The 24,237-nt window shown below is 45.7% G+C and overlaps 2 protein-coding genes across 2 annotated transcripts in view; both read left to right on the top strand.

Moving 5' to 3' along the window:
- Positions 1–6,833, top strand: part of LOC130485820 (uncharacterized protein K02A2.6-like) — an 82,791-nt gene extending 75,958 nt beyond the window's left edge. The window contains exon 4 of the mRNA XM_056858965.1: positions 6,557–6,833. Coding sequence (XP_056714943.1) covers positions 6,557–6,833 — 277 coding nt within the window. The remainder of the gene's footprint in view (positions 1–6,556) is intronic.
- A 42-nt stretch (positions 6,834–6,875) lies between these two features.
- On the top strand, positions 6,876–23,511 carry ITM2A (integral membrane protein 2A). Its single transcript, XM_056859420.1, has 6 exons — positions 6,876–6,973; positions 14,282–14,413; positions 15,704–15,892; positions 18,532–18,642; positions 21,793–21,943; positions 23,238–23,511. Exons 1-6 carry the CDS (start codon positions 6,890–6,892, stop codon positions 23,324–23,326), a joined length of 756 nt encoding a protein of 251 aa, XP_056715398.1. The 5' UTR covers positions 6,876–6,889; the 3' UTR covers positions 23,327–23,511.
- Positions 23,512–24,237: the final 726 nt, after the last annotated feature.

Raw genomic sequence — 24,237 nt, 5'->3', positions numbered from 1 at the left:
TTGCATTCGGGCACACATGGTACAGAAAGTGTTGAAAACTCATGGCATTCTGTCACGTGTGCATTCAGAGAACGTCCCATGTGCCAGTTTGAATGATCAGACCATTTACATGTGGATTTCATGCTACTTTCTACATTGAACTGTCTTTTGGCAGGAATTTTGTAATGTTTGAAAGAGCCCAAGACATGAAGTTAATTCTAGTTGTCATTTGCTATGGAGATTTTGAGCAAGTTTGGATGTTCGTGGTGGACTTTTGCCACCCTGCGTATCAGAGTTTGTGAAATGTTCTGTTTCAGCGTTTAACTGAAACACACAATTATTAGACAACTTCAGCCTGTCAGGGATTTTTTTTTTTAAGTTACTTAATTCGGAAGTGTGTTAATCATCTTTTGGTTCTGCAATTAAACAATTCTGTGTCATTTCCGTTTGCAAAGAAACTAGAGTTATTACACCATTTCCCCTCGATTAACATTTCTCTCCCTGGTCCCTTTTTGTGTCATTTTCCAGCATCCATACTTGGCAAATCCAGCACTCCAGAATTTCCAAGTCCCTCGTATAAATTATATTCATTATTCTAATGGCAACCCTGTAAAGCAGTTCAGTGTCCCTATATCTAATAAGAAAAAGGAGCCGCCCTCCATGCCAATCATGAAAACAGCCCTATGCCCTCCACCCCACACAGACAAGGAAAGGGTTACTGTGTACTTGGAGGACAACCCGGGTATGCAGAAAAAATATGAGTGTGTAAATTAACCAAGAGAAATGACAAAAACAAAAATAAAAAATGGTCAGATGAGGACCGAATATGCTTGAGATGATCCCAAACGCTCAGAGCAACTAATAGCCTACTAAATGAAAAGCTGAAGGAAATAAGCTTCTGGCAACTTATAGGGCACTTTACACATGCCAAATAATGCACTGTCAACCCACTTTCAGTGCACTTTGCAGCTGGTTTTTACTATGTGAAATGGCAAAATCCACTTGCAAACTATCGTTAAAGTGCATTGAAAGTGGATTGAAAGTGCATTATTCAGGATGTGTGAAAGCACAGAGTTTTGGAAGAGAGATCTGGATGGGTGCAGCGGGATTTCCTGAAAGTTCTTCCCTGCCACAATTCCTCTTGGGCCCTCAGCTTGCTATGTCCATATTACGGATGTGGGACCGAAATGACATTTGCATTGTAAAGTCAGGAAAGTTGGATGGCACTCGTAAATCAACCAATTGCTTCAGAACCTTCATGTGAGCTCATTTAACATTTTTCTAATCTTTCATGTACACACATCAGTGTGGGGGTGAAAGATGGTGTTAAGTGGCATGTGTGAATGCAGCCTGAGGGAACAGTAGCCTGGTGAGTTCATAACAGAGTGGGATGTGAACCGAGGGTTTCCCAGCTAACTCTCAACCATGATTTTACACCAGATCTCTTGCCTTGCTCCTGACAACACGGAAGAACCACCCTGGTCATCAGGGTGACAATAGCAAGTTTAAACCCTGACCTATATCCATGGAGCCTAAGAGAAATAATCTTGACTGACAACATAGCCAGTTTCAGGTTCATAAAATGTAACGACATGCATGGAATGCCCCAGAGAGTTTTGCAATAACTCTTACTGTATTCAGTGGGGCTTTCTCCCAAGTACATGTGCATAGCCACTCAACTAGGTTTAGCACTGACAAGAGGAAAATGCATTTTCACTGTGTGATTAATTTATGGGATTTACAGCCTCAAGAAGTGGTGGCAGCCATAGCTTAGATGACTTCTGAAAAATTTCTTAGAGGTTAATCAAGAGCTGCTAGCCACGAGGAGCTTCTTTGTTCAGAGGCAGTATATATCTGACAGCCAGGTGCAGGGAGTAAACAACAGGGGAAAACCTTCATAGTCTGCTTGAGAGGGCTCAAAAATCTAGCCACGGTTGTAGAAGACCTTGACAACCAGCATGTGTAATGGTTAGAGGGTTGGACTGGCATCTTGGAGACCCCCAATTCAAATTCCACCACTTTGCAGTGGAAAGCTGCTGGTTGACTTTGGGCTAGTCACATGTCATTCTAACTCATCACACAGGGTTGTTGTGGGGATAAAATGGAGGAAAACAAAATAATGTAGAATCCATGAGTAAGAGTGGAATAAAATAAACTAAATAAATAGAATGCTAGACCACAGGGATCTGATCCAGACACATGGCTCTGATGCCATCCTAAGATTAAGGTCCTCCCATGCTGTTCAGCATATACATGAAACGCTTAGGAAACAGAACCTGGACATGTGAAGCTGCCTTATTCCCAATTAAACCATCTAGCTCTGTATTATCTACTCTGACTGGCAGCAGTCCTCTAGGGTCTCAGGCAGAGAAAGGTCTTTCCCGAGACTTTCTGTGTGAGATCCTTTAACTGGAGATGCCAGGAGTGTCCTGCATATGAAGAATATGCTACACCCCTGAGCTACAGACCCCTCCCCAAAGATTTGGTCACCATCTGTATACTGATGGTACCCAGCTATATTTCACCTGTTCCCCAGAGGCAGGTGAGGTAGCGTACATCCAGTGCAGGTGATCTAGAAGGGTAACAGCCTGGATGACGGCCAAATTAACCTACAGTAGGGAGGGGCCATGGCTCAGTCATAGAGCCTCTGCTTGGCATGCAGAAGGTCCCAGGTTCAGTCCCTAGCATCTCCTGTTAAAAGGATCAGGTAGGAGGTGATGTGAAAAACCTCAAACTGAGACACTGGAAAGCTGCTGCCAGTATGAGTAGACAATCCTGACCTTGATGGATTGATGGTCTGATTCAGTATAAGGCAGCTTCCTTTGTTCAAGTTCAACCCCCAAACTGACATGCAGTTAGTTGGCAGTAATACATGCCAAGGACTTGGGTATCAATTTGTTCTGGGCAGGGTTGCATTCCTGCTTAAGAATGAGATGGGCAGTACAAGGCCGCTATTAGATTCAGATTTGCAGTTGGACATCCAGATTTCCTCTGCCTATAAGCAGCTTTGTCTGATTTGCCAGCTTCAGCCATTTCTTGAGAAGATGGTTATCTATCCAACGGTGACTTCCAAGCTAGGTTATTGTAATGTGCTCTCCTTTAAGTACCCTTTGAAGAAAGTCTACAAACTTCATTTAGTTCAAAAATGATGAAACAAGGCTGAGGACAGGTGTCAGTTATCAAGTCTATTTTATTTATTTATTGCTTAATTTATAGTTCGCCTTTCTTACAAAGCCTCAAGGTGACTCTCTCTTGGTGGTATTCGAGGACAAAGAGCTACACAAGTGGGCTTGATTCAAAGTGCACCTTATCTTTAAAGCCCAAATTGTCTGGAATCAGGGGATCTAAATTACCCTCTTCTTCTTTAGATCCGCTAAAGATCTGTATCAAAGGCTTTCTTCCATATGTCTCTTGGCACCAGGGCTCCTTCAAGGTATTGTTACCCAAGCAAAATACACCCATTTTCTCCTGGGCCGATCCCACCACCAGCAGGGTCCAATCCATCTCCCTGTGTTGTTACTACTTGAGGGGCTGGTTATGCAGGGCTGTTTCTCTTGCGATCACCCCACCAACTGCTTCGGGGCTTCCTTTTGATTATGCATGCCTTTCCCAATCATCAGAGGTTGCCTCATGCTCCCTCCGTGATTTGTCTGTGTTTTCCGGATTCTGGCTAAATCAGCATCCGGCAAACACAGGCAAACCGTGCAGAAATGTGCAAGGAGAGCAAGTCGACCTCTGACGGTCGGGAAAGGCATGCATAATCAAAAGGAAGCCCCAAAGCATACAGCAGGGTGGCCCCGAAGGAAACAGCCTTGCATAAATGGCCAGTGACTTCAGGTTATTCTTTGTAGATGAGGAAGTTCTCTCAATGCATTGAGGATTAATGTTATTTATCAGGTAATATTATTTACCTCCATGCCATGAAAGCTCCAACTGTTCATTTCTACACATTAAGGCTTTATTTAAAAAAAGAGAGCATTTTTCTCCAGGCTAGCTGGCAACCTTAAATCACCCCAGTCCCACCTCACCACTTTTCTCTTACCAGCAGAGGTTATATATCAGACCTTGTCAGAAAAGACTGTATGTATTTTGAAGCTCCCTTTGCAAAAGGAAGAAGAAACAGATAAATCTTATCACAGCAGCCAACTAATCTAAGGCTCAGAGACAGAATGGAAATTTATGACCGCACAATCAAGTGGGGATTTGCTAATCCTACAGATCTTGCTGTCGTTGGGCATTTGTTAAATTTTTGTCTCATAAAAAACAGGCATAGCACTCTTTCAACTCCTCATGATGGCTGTAGGTAACAGACAAAGAAAATGTGGATATGCCCAGGTTACTTTGCCATGTAGGGGCAAAATGGGGTGCTTTTTGTTATGGTGCTGTGTTCTCTCGCTCTCTTTTACTGAGAACATATCAGCAGGGAGAGAGAAGCAAAAAAGGAAGCCAATGGCTGTAATGTTGAGAGAAGCTGCTTTTGAGGCACAAAAGGCCTCTGCTGAACAACTGGCTGCTGCAAAGATCTTAAAGGCACAGTGAGGCTAATTCATTTGCCTTCAGAGGCTTTGAACAGGTTAAAAACTAGTCTGCGACCTGTTCCCTCCCGTCTATGAAGAACACCTTATCTGGCAATTGGCCAGAATGGGAGAAAAATCGGTCATGCCAGTGGAAAACTGTCTAATTAATAACACCAGGAGTGATAGCTGACAGAGCATTCTTGAAGTCATCCTGCCAGTTTTTATTCATCCACATCATTAATGCATTCTGGGAACTACAGTTCCAGGAACACCTGATTTGCAGTCGATCCCAGATGATGATGGCAACAATAACAAAAATACAGCACAGCCAGCTATGTAGTAAGAAGCCCCTAATTCAGACCTTGCCTGGGACATGAATTCAAGCAGGTGTCCTTTGACAAACCATTTTAAATGACCCCCACACACACACCTGCAGTGAGGACAACAGTGTCCTATTTCACCTTCCAGTTTGTAAGGATTATAAAACAATGTATACGAAGTGGTGTGAATACTGTATGTTCGGTACATTAGTTACTACCCCATATTTATAAGTATCATGAATTAACCATTCATAAGTTGGGGTTCTGTATTCCCCTCCCATAAAGGGTCCCCAAACATATTTGCTAATACTATTAGTAGAAAAGAGCAAGTGTCCAGTAGCACCTCAAAGAGTAACAAAATTTCTGGCAGGGTATGAGCTTTCGTGAGCCACAGGCTCACGAAAGCTCATAGCCTGCCAGAAATTTTGTTAGTCTTTAAGGTGCTACTGGACACTTGCTCTTTTCAACTGCTAGTGACAGACTAACACGGCTACCCATCGTGCTAAGACTACTGTTACTATCTATTGTTAGTACCTGAAGAAGTGAGCTATAGCTCACGAAAGCTCATACCCTGCCAGAAATTTTGTTAGTCTTTAAGGTGCTACTGGACACTTGCTCTTTTCTACTGCTAGTGACAGACTAACGCCACTACCCACCGTGGTAAGACTGTTGTTACTACCTGTTACTATCTGTTGTTACTACTATCTGAAGAAGCGAGCTGTGGCTCACGAAAGCTCACACCCTGCTAGGAATTTTGTTAGTGTTTAAGGTGCTACCGGACTCTGGCTCTTTCCTACTGGTAACAGACTAACATGTCTACCCACCACACTTGTATTCTCAGGGATGTATTAAGAGTTTGAAAACGTTATAAAAAATACTGTTCGCACTTTCTGTGTATTCCCACCGATGTATTAAGAGTTGGGAAAAGTTATAAAACATACTGTTCGCGCTTTGTTTGGCCACTTTAGCTGTGAAGACGTCCTCCAACCATTTATAAGCCGCGGTATCCAAAAACCCTTTTAAACCTTTTTTTAAATAACATTTTCAAACTCTTGATACATCGCTGGGAGTGCGGTAACTATCGTTACTATCAGAGGTTACCGCACTTGTATTCCCAGCGATGTATTAAGAGTTGGAAAACGTTATAAAAGAATACTGTTTGCACTTTCTATGTATTCCCAGCGATGTATTAAGAGTTGGAAAACGTTATAAAAAAATAATGTTCGCACTTTCTATGTATTCTCAGGGATGTATTAAGAGTTGGAAAACGTTATAAAAAATACTGTTTGCACTTTCTATGTATTCCCACCGATGTATTAAGAGTTTGAAAACGTTATAAAAAAATACTGTTCGCACTTTCTATGTATTCCCACCGATTAAGAGTTTGAAAACGTTATAAAAAATAATGTTCGCACTTTCTATGTATTCCCACCGATTAAGAGTTTGAAAACGTTATAAAAAATAATGTTCGCACTTTCTATGTATTCTCAGGGATGTATTAAGAGTTGGAAAACGTTATAAAAAAATACTGTTCGCACTTTGTTTGGCCCCTTTAGCTGTGAAGACGTCTTCCAACCACTTATAAGCCGTGGTATCCAAAAACCCTTTTAAAGCGATGTTTTTTTACAACATTTTCAAACTCTCAATCCACCGCTGGGAAGACAAAGCGCGCTCCTCCCCCTCGCCCCTTCCCGCTCGCGCGTGCGCGCTGCCCCTCGCTTCTCTCCCCGTCTCACCAAGCTGCGCCGCCGGACCGCGCACGCGCGAAACACCCCCCCTCCGCCAGGCAAGAGCCGAAGCGCGGCTCCGGACGGGACCGAAGTCCGGCGGCCTTCCTTGGGCGCACGCGCGCTACAGGTCCCCCGCCGCCCCGCCCCTCGCCGAGCGCGACCACGACAGCCGCGTCGCGCCCTCCCACGCCGTCGCTGCCCGGCTAGGCCCCGCCCACCCAGCGCGCGGGAGGTCGGGAAGGAGGGAGGGAGAGGTCGCTGCGCAGCAACCGGAGCGGCAGCAGTAGCGGGAGGCGACAGCAACGGTCGCAGCAGCGGAGGAGGCCCAGGCCCGAGCGCCGCCATGGTGAAGATCGCCTTCCAGTCGCCCTTCGCCCACAAGGACGAGCCCAAGAAGGAGGCGGCCGAGGCCTTGGTGGCCGACAAGGTGAGGGGGAGGCGGGGCCGGCGGCTGGCTGGCTGCGCCATCGGCGGCTGAGGGCCTGCGCCGCCATTTTGAGGTGGGGGAGGGGGCGAAGAGAGAGTGAGGAGGGGGGGGCAGGCCTCCGTCCTCCCGTCCCCACGCACGCCCTGCAACATGGCGGCGGGAATAGCAACATCAACCTCCTCGCCCCGAGAAGGAGGAAAGCTTTGGGCTCTGCGGGGTGGTGGTTGTTTTTGTTGTTGTTGGTGGTGGTGGTGCTAAATCAGAGCCCAAAGTCCTAAGCTTTCCTGAGAATCTCGCTCTGAGCGGCTGTGGGGTTGGGGGGGGGGGCCCTTCTCCCATGCTCAGAGGCACTCTCCCTACCTCCTCGCCGTTGCATTTATTTTTTCCCCCTCGTCCCACGGGACCTTGATTGCCCAACCCAGAACATCTGCGAGTCACCGTTTGGGTGAATCAGAAACTGGAGAAAAAGCTACAGCTGTTAGAGGAATGGATGCTGGCTCCCCGCTTACTAGCGCAGCTCACAATAAGTTTCCATCTGCACGCATGACAGTATGGAATAATCTGACAACGTGGGCCAAAGTTCTGTCAAAGAAATAAGACTCAAAAAGCCGAGCAGAAGGAGCTCTTCTGATTTTTATCAAGATCACTACTCTTGAACACACACACACATATTTTCTGGCAGGGTATGAGCTTTCGTGAGCCTGTGGCTCACGAAAGCTCATACCCTTCCAGAAAATATGTGTGTGTGTGTGATCTTGATAAAAATCGTGAGCTGTGGCTCACGAAAGCTCATACCCTGCCAGAAAATATTTTTGTTAGTCTTTAAGGTGCTACTGGACTCTTGCTCTTTTCTACTCTTGCAGACAGACTAACACGGCTACCCACTGTTGATTATAATAGGTGAGTGTGCATATAGCTTACTGTGACAGGTGCGCATCTTTCAATGCGGCCGTTTATGCATGGCAGGTTTTGCCACTCTACATGCACGTTTTCCCCCACCCGAACTGTCAAACCCAAAAAAAGAGAGGCCCCCATGCAGAGTTCTGAGGATTTGGATGGGGGAAATGTGCAACTAGAGAGCGGCAAATCCAAGGCGAAACCTCCCGTGCATAGAGAGTGTGTAAAATTCGCATGTTGAAGAGCCAGGAGGAGGGCTTTGGCTTGAAGCCCATGGGCATCCCATGGAGAGGCACTTCAGCTGTATCTGGGGTTGGAGAGTCAGAAGCCATTCAGTTATCAATGCTGAGCATACTAGGATTCACTTTGCAGACTGGTGCAATCCTAACTTGGCAGGCTTTAAGAGAGGAGTGGACATGACATATTCATGGAGGAGAGAGCTGTCCATGGCTGCTAGTCAAAATGCATAGTCGTCATGATGCAGACCTACAGTATTATCTCCTGTATCGGAGGAGCATGGCTATTATATTAGGTGCTTTGGAACACAGGCAGGATAATGCTGCTGCAGTCATCTTGTTTGTGGGCTTCCTAGAGGCACCTGGTTGGCCACTGTGTGAGCAGACTGCTGGTCTCTATGGGCCTTGGTCTGATCCAGCAGGCCTTTTCTTATGTTCAGGTTGCTTGGCTGGAGCAAAGAACTGGATGGTGTCAGTGGAAATGTAAATTGAAGGGGCAAAAGGGTTGCAGCGATTTCATTTTGTTACAGGCCTTATTCTCTCCTCCAGGAGGGGGACAAATTTCAGGGTGATCTAGAAAAGTAGCTTGTTTCAGAACTTCCCCTTTTTTACTTCCCTAAAGTAAAGCTGTGTCCCTTTAAAGCTGCTTGTGGCCTTTGTTTATTTTCCTTGAGACGCCAGCTCAGAGGTTGCTGACAGGGTGACATTTTTGAGGGCAGAGAGGGAGGGGATGGATATTGCTGTCCTAAAAGCACTGTGACTCATTCCTCCCTTACAGAAAGTGAAAGCTGTTTTGTTACCAGAACGTACATGTTCATGCACTGTTGCATATGAAGACATTGTGTGAATCTATTTCACTGCATAGTAAGAGCTGTGGGCAGTTGTGGTTCCTTGCTTCATGGGATGTGGCTGTTTCACACATGATGGAGTCCTTACAATCTGGTCCTCTAATGTGTAACATGGTCCTGAATATCTCATGGGTGTATGAGGGCTGCTTTGTGCATTAACTGGTTGGGGTTGCAAACCATCATGTTAGAATTAGCTGCATTTTTCTTCTGTGGGCACATGCAGTAGAAGGCTGGGGTTGGTTGTGGTTTCCCCTGTGGTGTGTTCAAGACACTCTGCCTTCTAGTTGGCATAATGAATGGGGATATTGCAGTTATTGGCTTAAGCCCTTTCTTAGCTTACAGTTGTGCACATGCTTGTAGTAGGTGCTTAAGACGGGTGACTGCCAGTTCAAGTGTATATTTACTGTCCTACATTCTTAATCGGCCAATCCCAAATGTGTACCAAACACGCTTGAGCTAAAATCCGGGCAAGTAAATACACATGGACTCTGTATCTGCATTATCTGATATGTGTGTGCATTAGTGTGAAGAAATTTATTTAAAGATGCAAGACCTAGAAGAAAAATGCAGGGACGAAGTCATCCTAGTTTCACCCTGACACCTTCGTGTATATGTATGTGCAAGTATACTTGGGATATGAAGGTAAAAATTAAAAGCATAAGGCTGGTGCTTTTGGGTAATCTTTTCTTTTAAATGAAGTTAATATTGCCTATTCAGTGTAGCTACACATATAGGAATATAAAATCTCCCAAGGGCTCATAGGATTACACATTGCAAAATCAAATAAAGTAAGTGCAAAATGCAAAAGTCAGCTTTTCATAGCCTCATTTCAAATGCAGGCTGCAATTTTATGTGTAATGTTTCTGAGTACAAGCCCCATTAAATACAAAGCTAACTTCTGAGTAAGCATGTACAGGACTGAGGTGGCTGTAGTTCAGCCTTGATAGAAAGGCATACATTTTCATGACTTCTATGGAACCAGATCCCAAACTGAATGGGTCTCTGGATGCATAACAGCACCCGAATGGTATAGATGCAGACTTGAACAGGACTTAATGTCTTGTCCTCACGCCTTCCCTCTACACACAGAGACTCTCTTTATTTAAAAATATCCAACCTGAGAAAGAGTTCTGGAAAAAGCTCTCACTGTTGTATTTCATATGGTTGGTCCTAATAAATTGCATTACATGGATTGTGTTCTTATTTAAGGATTTTGCTTCTCTTAGGCCACGGCCTTAACACATTTGCACGGAAACAAGGCAAGCCCTAAACACACACATGCCTTGGATCGTTTTGGCAAGAGGTTCCCGTCAGCAAAACTGAAAGATAAAATCAGGTGCCACCTCGTATAACAGGAGTTTCATACCAGATAATCTGGTCTCATTTCCAGTTTGGCAGCAGGAGAGAAGAGATAGAGTGGTGCATATAGATTTGTTTCAAATATCAGATGGGAAAGGTTGCTATTTGTTGCTGCAGAGGTGTTCTTGGCCTCTCTAGTCCATGTTCATTTTAAAGTTGATGTGCATTGTTTTGAAATGTGCATGAACTCTTGCTTCAGTCCCCTTTAAACCTCTTGCTCAAGTGCTAGATCTGCTCCCCACCCCTGTGCTTCACAATTCATTCTCTTGAGATTCTGAGAGCAAAAGCATTGTTTAGAGTATGAGATTTTGCTTTTGTTTTGTTTTTTTGCAAAGCAGTTGTTGTGAATAGCCCTTTTCTCTGAGTATGAATATATGGATTCAAAATAGAAAATCCAGTGCAAATGGGCAAGCTCCCAAGACTGACCCCTGGCATCTCTAGGCAAAGGGTTTGAGAGAGAGTCATACCGACGCAAACTGTTTCAGTCCCATCTGTAGCAGGGCTGAATGCTGTATCCTTTCCATGCAGCGTAACACACACACACCCCAGTCAGGGTCTGAAAAAGAGCTTGTGGGTGGCAGGGAAGGCCTGAATGGAGGGGCTGGGCAACTTCAGAACCTGCCAGCTGTGCTGATATTTTAATTGTATGGCATCAGGCTTAAAATTTAATTCTTAGCGTTAAGATGTGATTGGGTAACCTGGTGCTTAGAGAGGCAGGTCTGTCAATGCTGTTGCCTCAAAATAGAATAGCCTCGGCACCGCTGGTCTGACTCAGTGTAAGGCAGCTGGATATGTTCAAACATGCACTTGTTAATGCTCTAATGAAATGCTGTAGGCAGTTGCTTGAAAATACAAATAGCTGCTTGGGGTTATGACTGCCAGTTACCGTAATTTATGGCTCAGTCAATAGCGTGCACTATGTAGACTCTTGGACGGATTACAAATCAAAAAGCAGTATCTGTTTGGCTGAGAGTTGGCTTGGATGCTTTCAGAAAAAAATGCTGAAGTACAAAATGCTAATGCATACAGTTTTTATCAGCTGTAGACTTGTAAGCTAATATTTAGAGGTACAATTTAGCACTTAGGTGATTGTGCAGTGTTAGCTAGTTCAAAGGGCAGGGGCCAAACTGGATGGATCTCCCAAGTATTTTTATTGGGATGTAGAAGGGTTCTTCCCCTGTGCGATATTCCTGTTCTAACTCCTGTGGAGCTGCCATTCCATTGAGGGAAACATACATAGCATTTCTGAGAGTTATTAGGGATCGGGGTGGGGGCAGATCTGAATTGCGGCATCAAGTTCCTGCTATTAAACAGTTTTAAATGTTCTGTGAATTAATTCACAGATCTCCTAATGCCCTATTTAGCTTGGCCAAGTTTAACGGCTGCTTGAATTTTTCCCCGTCTCACCTGGGGGGTGAGATAAAAGCCTCCTGAAAGTAAGATGAGAGTATCTGTAAAGATGATAACCTGGCCATACCAAACTCAAAATTCTGAGACATCTTCAAAGAGTAGTTGTCTGGTATGTGGCTTTCCAGTTTTGTTTCTTTAAATGCCACGCTGTGCAAAAAGGATACGGTGCAAATAAAATACAAGTTTTCTTAGAATTTTTTTTTTAAATACTGCGTGGAATAGATATATCCCAAGCACATACTGTGTGGAACTGATATTACCACAAACTTACACCATGCAGGAAATCAAAACTGCTGTATAATCAAATTTGTACTTTCATCTGAACCCATGCATGAAAAAGCATTAGTGTACATAAGGCAGACTTCAGTTTGAGTGGGCCAGACAAATCAAATATTTCTGTATGCACAGTGTTTTACTGAGTCCAGTTGGGTTTTAAATAATGTTACCTTCCCTGAGCCGGCTTGCTGGGGAGGGAGGGCTATAAATTTGAAAATAAATGTGGTCTACCAGAGACTGATTTAAGTCAGCTGAGGTAGGCAGAGAACCGCTACCCCTGCCAAGCCTCAGTTTTGCCAACTAGCATTGCCTCTGTCTTGCCTGGATTCAGTTGCTTGCTCTTGATCACAGAATTCAGGCATTAGCTGAGCATGCTATAAATTCTGGTTGCTACAAACGCTTCTGAATTGTGCCAGAACGCTGCATTTGTTTTGCTTGTGCCACTTGGCTTTTTGGCGTCTGCTCTGTCCTTGTTTCTCATCGACTTCAGAGGTCAGATTACTCTGCTGTATGACTTGTGATCATCCATGCTGACTGCATCCAGCTATACCAGGTAGCTGAACTCAGGGAAAAGGTTTTAGATTTCTTGATGCTAGCATAGCATTTCAGGCTGCCTGGTCAAACCAATGAAAGACACTTTCTTGTGTTTTATATATCTGTCCTTGACCACAAAGTCATATTGGGACAGTACCTGAATTTTGAAAATGCCTGTATCCTGCCTGTTTACTAAAGATGTACTTCTATTTTGGCTGTTCGGATCTTCCTTTTTGTCCTTGGACTTCTACCAACAATTCTAATGCTGTTTATTGGCATGTATAGTTGCTTGAACAGCATTTTTAAGGTTCCACAAAATTCTGGATGACTGTATAAGCAATGTTTGTTCAGATTCTGTTGCTGAAACATTTCCCTTTCAGCAGTTTTGGTTCTCAAGGTCATGAGGTTGTTCTTCTAATCTTCGGAGGAGGAGGGCAGGGAAAGACATTTTTTAGCCTCCCTGTGGCTAGTTTTATTGTATTTGACATTCACAAGTCAGAGTGGATAAAATTCAGATGTTCAAAAAACTAAAGTGACTGATTATTAAGCAATGGTAGTTATCATAAATTTCTCAATTGCTCAATTTAAAATGAAGTCTTAAGAAAAGTCTGAATGTGTAATCTTGTAAAACTAAATTGTGATGTTCCATTGAACACATGTAACACTGAGTTCAGTTGTTTTTCCTGCGTAGAATTATGAGATTAGATAATCTGACTGTTGAGCTCGGGCACAAAATATGATCTATTCTTCATTAAGGGTATTACATTAAGAGCCAGGTACTGACCAGCCACTATTAGGGCTGAGAATCTAGCCCTTGCATCTCATCTGTGTCTCACTAGGCTATTCCAAGGAGCTTGCTAGAGTGGGGTCGTATGCCTATCTGTCCTCTTTGTTACTTTAAGATCAACAATTATGACAGTTTTCAACTGCTGAATGTTGATTGTTCTGATGAGCAATAACTCTCATGCATAGCCTGTCACAGGATTAGTTCTCTACTAAGTGTAGGGAGCTCACAGATGAAATGTGTATACTGGACTTCTTGGAGGGTGGCAGTTACCCTTGGGAAGTGGGTGGAAGCATCTGGATTTGTGAACTCTATGGCAGTAGGCTGTAAATGTGCTATGGGCTTTTCTGTCATTTACCTCATAATTTACATTCTGTACAGCACCTGGCACATGGATGCTTACTAAAAGCTTGTAGCAGTACTAGCAGTTAAATAATGGTGTTTGTTCTTACTAGAAGGGTAAACAAGCTGCCCAAAGCACAAGCTTGAGAAAGTGAAAGTAATTATCTCTTTGAATGTGGGTGGCACATAGTCACATGCTTAAATATGTTAACGACATGAAGGTTAACAGAGCAGCTACTTCATTAAATTTCGTCAGGTTTTTTATTGACTTATCAATAACCAGATTATTGCATACATGGCTCCCATTAACTTATCTGAATTACAGCATTTTTACTAGGCTAGTAAAACATAGTTTTGACATTTTAAAGACGAGTATTTCCTCTTGCTGTAATTCAGATAAGTTAATAAAAGCTATTTATTCAGTTATGTTGTTTAAAGATTTTGAAATATATTCTGTTCATGTGACATTAGAATGTCTTAGTCCTTGTTTCAAAGAGTGCATTTTGTCTGGCACTTCGTCTTTCACCTTGAAGGTTGAAAATCCCTTCTTATTCAAGGTAATTGCTTTAAAGCAATATCTCTGAGACAGCGATGAACTTGGTTTTCTTTCTCCTTTCTGAAGGATCCAGAAGTTGCAACTCACAGACATGAAAGCTCATCTGGAAGATGTCTGTTGACCCTTCTGGGTGTTGCATTCATCTTGGCAGGAGTGGTGGTTGGCGGAGCCTGCATCTACAAGTACTTCATGCCAAGGGTAATGGAATTACATTTTTTCTCTTTTTGGTCGGAAAAATTGACAAAATAAAACATAAGCAGAACGTTCCACAAAATACAAGCATGGATGTAATTGAATGTGCAGACGAGCATAAACAATGAACTGTATCCCAAGCCTGTGACACTTCAAAGATATGTCAGTGAGGAATCATGAAACTTAATAGCAAATAACAAAATAGATCTTCAAAACTGCCTCATCTCTCCTGGCTTGTTTGTATAGACAGTCATGTTTGGTTGATTCAGGTGACACGTTTCAGAATCACAGCGTTGGAAGGGACCACCAGGGTCATCTAGTCCAACTCCCTGCATAATGTAGGAAATTCACAACTACCTCCCCCACCCCCCACCAGTGACCTCTACTCCATGCCCAGAAGATAGCCAAAGAACAATTCTCCAGGATCCCAGGCCAACCTGGCCTGGAGGAAAATTGCTTCCTGACCCAAAAGTGGCATTTGGCATTTCCCTGAGCGTGTAAGAAAGGGCCACGAGAGCCAGGTACTGACGCAACCCTTCCTTCCTTCCCTCTCATGAGCTGCCTAAGTTCACAGCATCAGTATTGCTTACAGATGGTCATCTAGCCTCTGCTTAAAAACCTCCAAAGAAGGAGAGCCCACCACCTCCTGAGGAAGCCTGTTCCACTGAGGAACTGCTCTGTCAGAACGTTCTTGCTAACGTTTAGCAGAAAACTCTTTTGATTTAATTTCAACCCGTTGGTTCTCGTCTGAATTTCTGGGGCAACAGAAACCACTCTGCAGTAGAAGTAGCAAGAGGGGCCAGAGGAGCCACTTGACATGCAGGGAGAGTGCCCTGGAGGGCTGCTGGCAGCCAGGAGCGAGCAGGGCCACGTGCCACAGTGGTGCTGGCAGTTTGGCAGGCTTCATTCTGCTTCATCCCGGTGCAGGAAGAAGCAGCAGGTCAGCTTCTTCCTGGCCACATCCAAGCTGAGTAGTCTCTGCAGTGCTGCCATATAGCACTCCATTGACCACTGCGCTGGTCTTGCTCCTGGCCCACTATAACTTCCCAGGCTGCCCTGATATCAAGTCTGTGCAGAACTCCCTTGGAAATAGGGCACAAGAACTGTTTCTTCCACTATCGGGGTTGCAGGTACATGTTCCCATTGCCCATACTGCTCCCTTTGTTCTTGTTTCCCCCTCACCCTTCCTAATGGTGAAAACACACGTAGCACATGTTGAATCCCACAGTCCTGTCTTGAGCTGTGTGTGCAGCTTTACCTCTAAGAGTGCCATAAGGAAACTGTTCTTCATTTTAGCATAAAGTGTTCCATGGACAAATATGTTATGTAGGAGAGGACAATCCAGACAATGCTGCAGAGCCGTACTTCCTACCCATTTCTGAAGTTGCTGATATCCGGGAGGATGATAACATAGCAATCATCGATGTTCCAGTTCCAGACTTCTCCGACAGTGATCCTGCAGCTATCGTTCATGATTTTGACAGGGTGAGTTTTTAAAAGTCCTGTGCTTTCTATGGTCTGACGCTATAAGAACTTGACTGGGAGAATACATCTTTGAGGCAGCAATGTTCACTTTGGATCCCACTTTAGATTCCCGTCCCTAGAGCCTCTGGCTTCCCAAAGTCAGTGGTTCCTCTTGCATACTTACATCAAATATTTTATATCATATTTAAAGAACTGTGTGCTGAGTCTTGGAGTAGAATTGAGTTTGGAAGAAGTTAAACAACCCTTGTGGACCATCCACAGAGCGGTTGTCTATCTGGAGCCAGCACCTAAGAATAACTTGAATAGCTCAGACACTGTTTACAGTAGGACACGGAAGTGCAAAGACACATGCTAGTCTTCATATCCAAACAGTTAAATGTGCATGATGTTTGAAGGTTCTTGGCCCCCTTTGCCTGCTCTCTGCTTGCCAAATACTGGAGGCACCCTTGGCTTTATAGAGCAGGCCTTGTCAGTTTTTCTTTGGCTTTATGAGCCACCCTGAAAATTTAGGAGCCAGGCTTATTTTTCAGCCTTCAGAGTTTAGTATTTGAATGACCATACTTCCTAACTATTGCTATCACAAAACTTAATCCTGAACCTTTCAGTTTCTTGTCCTTAAAAAACACACACATAAGCTTTGCAGTGTATCAATACATATGGGGTAACTTTGGTTCTCGTTACAACAAAAAGCTAATTTATAATCCCTCACCTAAATAAGCCTTGTACTTCTGAGAATCACCAAGAGGTACTTAAAGTAAATGACTACTGAAAATACTAGGTGCCACAATGAAATTTCTAGGTGCCCTGGTGCCTGGGATTTGTTGAGCCCTGTTATAGAGATACGTGTTCAGACATTCTTTTCAATCCAGTTTCCCTGTTTAAAGAGCAACAAGAAGAAACAAGCGCTAAAGCATTTCTTGCCATGGCTAGAATAAGACTTACTTGGAAATGTGAGCTTAAGGCTTCACATGCATGTGTGTGGCCCCATAGCTGCCCTAGAAAGCAGTCTACTGTTCAGCCTCCGGCTTTGATTAGGTTTTTCTCACAAGCCCCATTGAAAAGAATGCAGGCTGTTCAACTACAGATCATAAGAAGAGTTGGTTTTTGTACCCCACTTTTCTCTACTGAAAGGAAGCTCAAAGCAGCTTACAATCGCATTTCCTTCCCCTTCCCACAACAGACACCTTGTGAGGAAGGTGGGGCTGAGAGAATTCTGAGAGAACTGTGACTAGCCCAAGGTCACCCGGCAGGCTTCATGTGTAGGAGTGGGGAAACCAACCAGGTTCACCAGATTAGAGTCCACCTCTCATGTGGAGGAGTGGAGAATCAAGCCCGGTTCTCCTAGCATGTAGAACTGCTAGGATAGAAGCTACCAAAACGGGTGGTAATGGTAGATTTCTCTCCCCATTAGTATCTACCTGTATTACCTTTCTCCAAGGCCACTCTATTTTTTAAAATAATGTTTGCACAAGAATCTGCCAATAGTCTTATCTGTACTTCTCAAAAACTGCCTTCTTTATTTGCAAAATTTATATCTTCAGAGTAGATCTCAAGTTTTATCACTTTCTGTCACTCTAGTGCAGGGGTCAGCAAACTCATTAGTCAAATGAGCCAAATATCAACAGTACAACGATTGAGATTTCTTTTGAGAGCCAAATTTCTTAAACTTAAACTATATAGGTAGGTACACTGTTTATTAACTTAATAAACTTTAATTAAAGTTTTAAGTCTTAATTAAACTATAGGTACACTGAATAAAACTTGATATCATACTTAATAGTGATCTTATTTATTGATAAAAATTAAATTGTAAGTCCCTGCCATTTCCCCTCCCCGGTTGGAGTCCTCGTCTGGAGGCCTGGTCTACCGCCATAAAAGCCTATTGGTAGACCTGGCCTCCGGCTGAGTCCCAATGGGAGGCCAGGTCTACCCATTGGCTTTCTTGGCAGTAGACCTGGCCTCCGGAGGCCCATAGAAGCCAATCGGTAGACCTGGCCTCTGAAGGGGGACTTTTTCCCCTCCTCGGAGTCCAGGTCTACCGGCAAGAAAGCCAGTGGGTAAACATGGCCTCCCAATGGGACTCAGCCGGAGGCCAGGTCTACCAAAGGAAGCCCGCCCCACCCAACAGCTGATAGGCGGGGGGGGCAGGAACCGCTGAGCCGCCCGCCCAGCAATCGCGCAGCTAGAGGGGAGGGGAGGCTTTAGCCTCCCAACCATTGAGGGCAAAGGAAAGGGGGACCCGGCCATTCTCCACGGCGGGGGGGAGGGGAGAGACAGCTCGCCTGCTCTCAGGCGCGCCGGCTCCGCAGCCCGGCTGCCTGCGCGAGCGGGCGCAAGAGCAGGGGCTCCGAACCAAGTTCGGAGAGCCGCACTCAACCGGCCAAAGAGCCACATGCGGCTCAGGAGCCGCAGTTTGCAGACCCCTGCTCTAGTGTGAGTAGAATTGCTATGCTTGAAAATCTCTGTCTTCTCTACTTGCCAGATTCCCCCACACACACTACTTCCAGCTTCATTGCTCTCTTCAGCTAAGTTTGACAATTTCATTGAGCGTTTGTAAAGCACATAAAGGTAGTGGGAATAAAATAAGTTTTCAGAGTCTACACACGACTGACATATTCTTGTATTTCTTTTCCTAATAGCTTCTGACAGCCTACCTTGACCTGCAGCTGGGTAACTGCTATGTGATTCCTCTGAATACTTCCATCGTGATGCCACCACGGAACCTGATAGACCTCTTCGCAAAATTAGCAGTATGTATTATTTTATCTCTCAAATTAGCCCTGGAGAAAGGATTTCTGTTCTGTTAAGGTGGAATTGCTCATTCCCCTTGCTGCTGTAGCCTGTATTTCCACATATGTTCCTGGGCTTTCACTTCGGCCTGCTCTGGCCTTATGAGCACTCAGGAACTGGCCGGTGTTGCCCAGCCAGTTTCTTGTGTGTGTTTGTGTTAAGTGCCGTCAAGTCGCTTCCGACTCATGGCGACCCTATGAATGAAAGTCCTCCAAAATGTCCTATCTTTGACAGCCTTGCTCAGATCTTGCAAATTGAAGGCTGTGGCTTCCTTTATTGAGTCAATCCATCTCTTTTTGGGTCTTCCTCTTTTACTGCTGCCCTCCACCTTTCCTAGCATGACTGTCTTTTCCAGTGACACTTGTCACGATACGATACGATAGCTTTAGTTTAGTCATTTTAGCTTCTAGAGTCAGTTCAGGCTGACTCTATAATCTAAAAAATCTATAACCCACTGATTTGTTTTTTTGGCCAGTGTTTTACTACAGTTTTATTGATACTGAAAATAGGCCTGTTATCCAGAAGGGCACAGGCGACGCCTTTCTTTGAGCAGGCTAGCCTGGTAAAGTACCAAGCTTCTCAATTTGCATGGAATTCTTCAGGGAGAAGGGAAAATACAAACTGAATCTAAAGGCATGTAAAAAGGCCTCTGCAGGTATTTTATAAATGAAGTTCTCAGACAAGTACCTTAAACATGCCTGTTCCAGGAGACAGTCCTGTTAATCAGTGCTTTATTTATGAAGTTCTTAAGATGTTACGAATTCTCATATAAGACATACAAAACAGTTCAGAAAGGCATCTCCCAAAATAACTGTGTACTTCACTTGCTTAAATACTGCATGAAAAAGTTGCATGTTTTTAATAAGTATGGGAGTGAAATTGCACCAAGAAATTCATCAGTACCGTATATACTCGCGTATAAGCCGAGTTTTTCAGCCCCAAAAATGGGCCGAAAAAGCCGGCCTCGGCTTATACGCGGGTCAATACGGGGGGAAGGAGGGAGGGGAAAAACTTACCGCCGTCGCTGCCGCCGGGCCCGTGCCGCTTCCTGCCGCCGGGAGCGGCCTGGGGCAGCCTCCTGCAGCCGCAGGAAGGCTGCCCCGGCCCTTCCCACCCCCGCCGCCATTTTTCCCGGACGGGAGGGGCCTTGGGCAGCCATCCTGCGGCTGCAGGAGGCTGCCCAAGGTCCCCCCCGCCGCCATTTTTTTCGGGCGGGAGGGGCCTTGGGCAGCCTCCTGCAGCCGCAGGATGGCTGCCCAAGGCCCCCCCCCCGCCGCCATTTTTCCCGGGCGGGAGGGGCCTTGGGCAGCCATTCTGCGGCTGCAGGAGGTTGCCCAAGGCCCCCCCCCCCCCGCCGCCATTTTTTCCGGGCGGGAGGGGCTTTGGGCAGCCTCCTGCAGCCGCAGGATGGCTGCCCAAGGGCCCCCCCCGCCCCCGCCGCCATTTTTTTCGGGCGGGAGGGGCCTTGGGCAGCCTCCTGCAGCTGCAGGATGGCTGCCCAAGGCCCCCCCGCCCCTGCCGCCATTTTTCCCGGGCGGGAGGGGCCTTGGGCAGCCATCCTGCGGCTGCAGGAGGCTGCCCAAGGCCCGCCCCCGCCGCCATTTTTCCCGGGCGGGAGGGGCCTTGGGCAGCCTCCTGCAGCCGCAGGATGGCTGCCCCGGCCCTTCCCGTCCCCCGCCGCCATTTTTCCCGGGCGGGAGGGGCCTGGGGCAGCCTCCTGCAGCCGCAGGAAGGCTGCTCCGGGTCCCCCTGGGCCTCGCCGCCGCTTCCTCCCGCCGGGAGCGGCCTGGGGCAGCCTCCTGCAGCCACAGGAAGGCTGCCCAGGCCCCCCCGGGCCGCGCAGCCGCCGGACCCTCGCCGCTGGAGAGCCTTTCAGGTAAGCCTGCGGGGGGGGAGGGGTTATAAGCCGACCCTCAGCTTATACGCGGGTGCCTAATTTTTCCCCATTTTTGGGGAGAAATTAGGCACCTCGGCTTATACGCGGGTCGGCTTATACATGGGTATATACGGTATGTGTGTCATCTGACCTTCTTAAGGAGACTTGAAGAGAAACCCCAGCAAATATTCCACCACTGCAAAACCCCAGTTGCTGTTTACATCATTTTTTGCACAAAAGGGCTTGGAGATCTGTCTTCTAAGTAATCGCTTCTGGAGTTATGAAATGTTAAATCCTTAACTTACTGTATGTCCTCAAGGCTATTTACATAATGGTGGATCAGTTAAAATATCACCATAACAGAGCAAATGAGGCCACTCTTTGTAGATTGAACTGGATCCAGGCGCCATGGAAGCATTCCTGGCTACTGCCTCCCTTCCCTCAGGTGGCCTCAGCTGACTTCACTAAACTGTCCAAGCTGCTGTGCCAAAGCCCAGTGGCCTGTTGGCTTCAGCCAGGGGAAAAAAGACAAGAGCATCCCCAGAAAGCTTATGGTGGCAGAAGTGAAAAGGCTGTTTCCTTTTGGTTACTGTGAACTGGGTCTGCCTGTCATTGGTGTCCAACAGCATGATCTGGAAAGGCTGCTGTTTCTAAAATATGACCTAGCATTGGCCCCTGACTGGGCTTTGGTTTCTTTCCGTTCAGAGCGGTTGTGGAATAATTTTTTTTTTTTTAATGGGTGACGGCATGAAGTCACTCCCAGGGAAAACACAGAAGTAACATCAGAATCGCTGTAAACTCTATAGTTTACCATAGAATTTCTGGTGATTACTAGAGAGGTGTGATGCCACTTCCAGTTTTTCCCAGAAGTGCCAGGCCATGCCTGGCAACTGGACCGTGTGTGTGTGTGTGTTCAAGAGTAGTGATCTTGATAAAAATCCAAAGAGCTCCTTCTGCTTGGCTTTTTGAGTCTTATTTCTTTGATAGAACTTTGGCCCACGTTGTCAGATTATTCCATACTGTCATGTGTGCAGATGGAAGATTATTGTGAGCTGCGCTAGTAAGCAGGGAGCCAGCATCCTTTTCTCTAATAGCTGTAGCTTTTCCTCCAGTTTCTGATTCACCTAAATGGTGACTTGCAGATGTTCTGGGATGGGCAATCAAGATCCAGAACTTTTCAGTTCTCAAAAGTTAATGGTGCAAATTGTGTTTTCTCCCCCCTTTCTTTTCTTAGACTGGTTCCTATCTGCCTCAAACATATCTTATTCGTGAAGAAATGGTTGTGACAGAAGAGATTGATAATGTGTCGGATCTGGGCATTTTCATTTATCAGCTCTGTGCAGGGAAGGAAACTTTCAGACTTCAGCGCAGAGATCGGATCATGGGTGAGTACTTCAGGATGCCAACAAGCGGGCTTGACCCACCAGTAGAAATCAAAAGCTAAAACTGGAATTTAGCCATCTTCCAAAATGTCCAGAAAATAACATTGGGGTTAGATCTAGCCAGCTTTTCCGCTAGTGAAAAAGAAAAGAGGGGACCCCTTAGTTGAACCCAAAACATACTGTGCTGGGGATCAAAGAACTTGCATGGACAGAAACCATCTATAGGAACAACTGACTGGACCTGACCCATCATGATAGCTAGATGGGTTACTTTCATTACTAGAATGGGAACTGAAAATTTTGGGCTAACTGGCTTCCTCTCCTCTCCTTGTGTGTTACTGGGAAAATGAAAACATTGAAATCCTGGCTTACAGGCAAGAGGAACAAAACCACAACAGGAAGTCTTCAGCTTCCTGGCATTTGTGAGCAGAGGGTGGAAAGGCAGTACAAGAGCCCTCAAGACTTTGTTTGTTTCTAATGTCCCAATGGAATGCTGGACTTCCTATATGACTGTGACAGGGGTGGGGAACCTTTTTCCTGCCAAGGGCCATATGCATATTTATAACATCATTTGGGGGCCGTACCAGGCGTAGATCTCCCGGCGGGGGGGGGGAGCTAGGGTTGCCAGGTCTCCACCCACCACCTGGAGGTTGGCAACCCTAGGAGAGGCTATGCAGAAAAGCAGGGAGATAGAGGGAAGGAAGGGGAGGGAGAGAGAGAAGCCTTCCCGGCTCCCTACACACACACACACACCTGGCCACACACACGGGCCCACCAAGCCGGCAGCGCCCTGGCGGCACGAGTCTCGGCCGCCCCCTCAGCATTAGTCCGCAGCGCGGGGGAGCGGCTAGGGGTGTCGAGCAGGGGGAGGGCTGTACAGGGGCCCACCGAGCCGGCGGCGCAGCCAGCACGCAGGATGGCAAGGCCCCGGCAGCACGAGTCTCAGCCGCCCCAGCAGCGTTAGTCTGCAGCGCGGGGGAGCGGCCGGGGGATTGCCCCGCCCCACAGACACAGGCAAGCTGGGAGCGGGAGGAAGGTTCAGGACCGGCATGTTCTCCTGCCTCCCAGCAAAGCCCAAAGTTCAGAGAGGAGGCCCTGGCTAGCGACAGCTAGCTCCGTGGAGGTCCCAGCCTCGGCAGGTGGGCCGGGGGCCAGATGAAATTAGCTCGCAGGCCGGAGGTTCTCCACCCCTTCTCTATAAGGCATTATAGGGCTGCTACTGAGACGGCTCGAACAGAGGGAGGTCTCTCTGGTGTACGTTCAGCTGTTGATCTCGTTTTCCTTTATTCCTTATCAGGTCTCCAGAAACGCTCTGCTGAAAAATGCCACTCAATCCGGCATTTTGAAAATGCGTTTGTTGTGGAAACCAAGATTTGTCAGCAGTGAAAAATACAGGCTGGAGAGTGATGATCTCGCATCTTCACCAGGAAGTCCAAGCTTTACATTTTAAACTTCAGAATTAAAGAAGTGCAGTGATAATCAAAAGCCTTATGCTTTTTTTGTGTATTGCTTAGATTTAAGAAAAGAGAAAATATAAGCACGCTCCAAAGTCGTCATGGTTTTTTGTTTTGTTTGGGGTTTTCTTTGGGCCCCTGATGTTGCTCACTTTTCCTGATACTAATCTGGAATGGAAATTTGCACAACATTTAAAGTGATTGCCACTCGTCCAATGAGCATCTGTTTCAGTTTTTTTGGTTTGTTTCTTAAAGCAGAGAAATTCCCCCCCCCCCATGTAAACTGTGCCCAATTCCTGCATAGGACTGTAGCCTAATCATCAGCTGACTTCACAAAATGAAACTAACTTTATTAATCTGTGGTTTGCACATTTCTTGAATAGCTTGGCAAATAGTTCTGCACTCCATCTCCTGGTAGGAAAAACCACATCAAGACTTCTAAGGTTTATTTGAACTTCCTGTGTGAAGCATGTAAATTTTAACCTTGGTAAATCATCAGCAGCTAACATGGCTTTTTTCATTTTGTGCAATTACTGTATTGAACGTATGTATATTTGGAACCTTTCCTGAACTTACCTTACAACCTCTTTTCTCTCTCTTTCTCTTTTTGGTGATAACTTAGTTATATCCTGGTACAGTTGCTCTTTAAAGCTTTTATGTTATTTTGGTTAGTATGGTATCTTAAAACTGGTTTAACACTTCAACTACAAGCATATGTAATTACAGCCTGATTTGGACCAATTGTCAATGTTTCTGTAGCCGTAAATTCCCTCCCAGGTCTACATATTAAATTTTTTAGATCAGAACTTATGAGCGAGAGAGCATCGTTAACTGCAGTCGAAA

The sequence above is a fragment of the Euleptes europaea genome, chromosome 13, assembly GCF_029931775.1.
Source record: "Euleptes europaea isolate rEulEur1 chromosome 13, rEulEur1.hap1, whole genome shotgun sequence".
Lineage (NCBI taxonomy): Eukaryota > Metazoa > Chordata > Lepidosauria > Squamata > Sphaerodactylidae > Euleptes > Euleptes europaea.
Note: the sequence above shows the minus strand (reverse complement) of the source record. Positions and strands in the feature narration are given on the sequence as shown.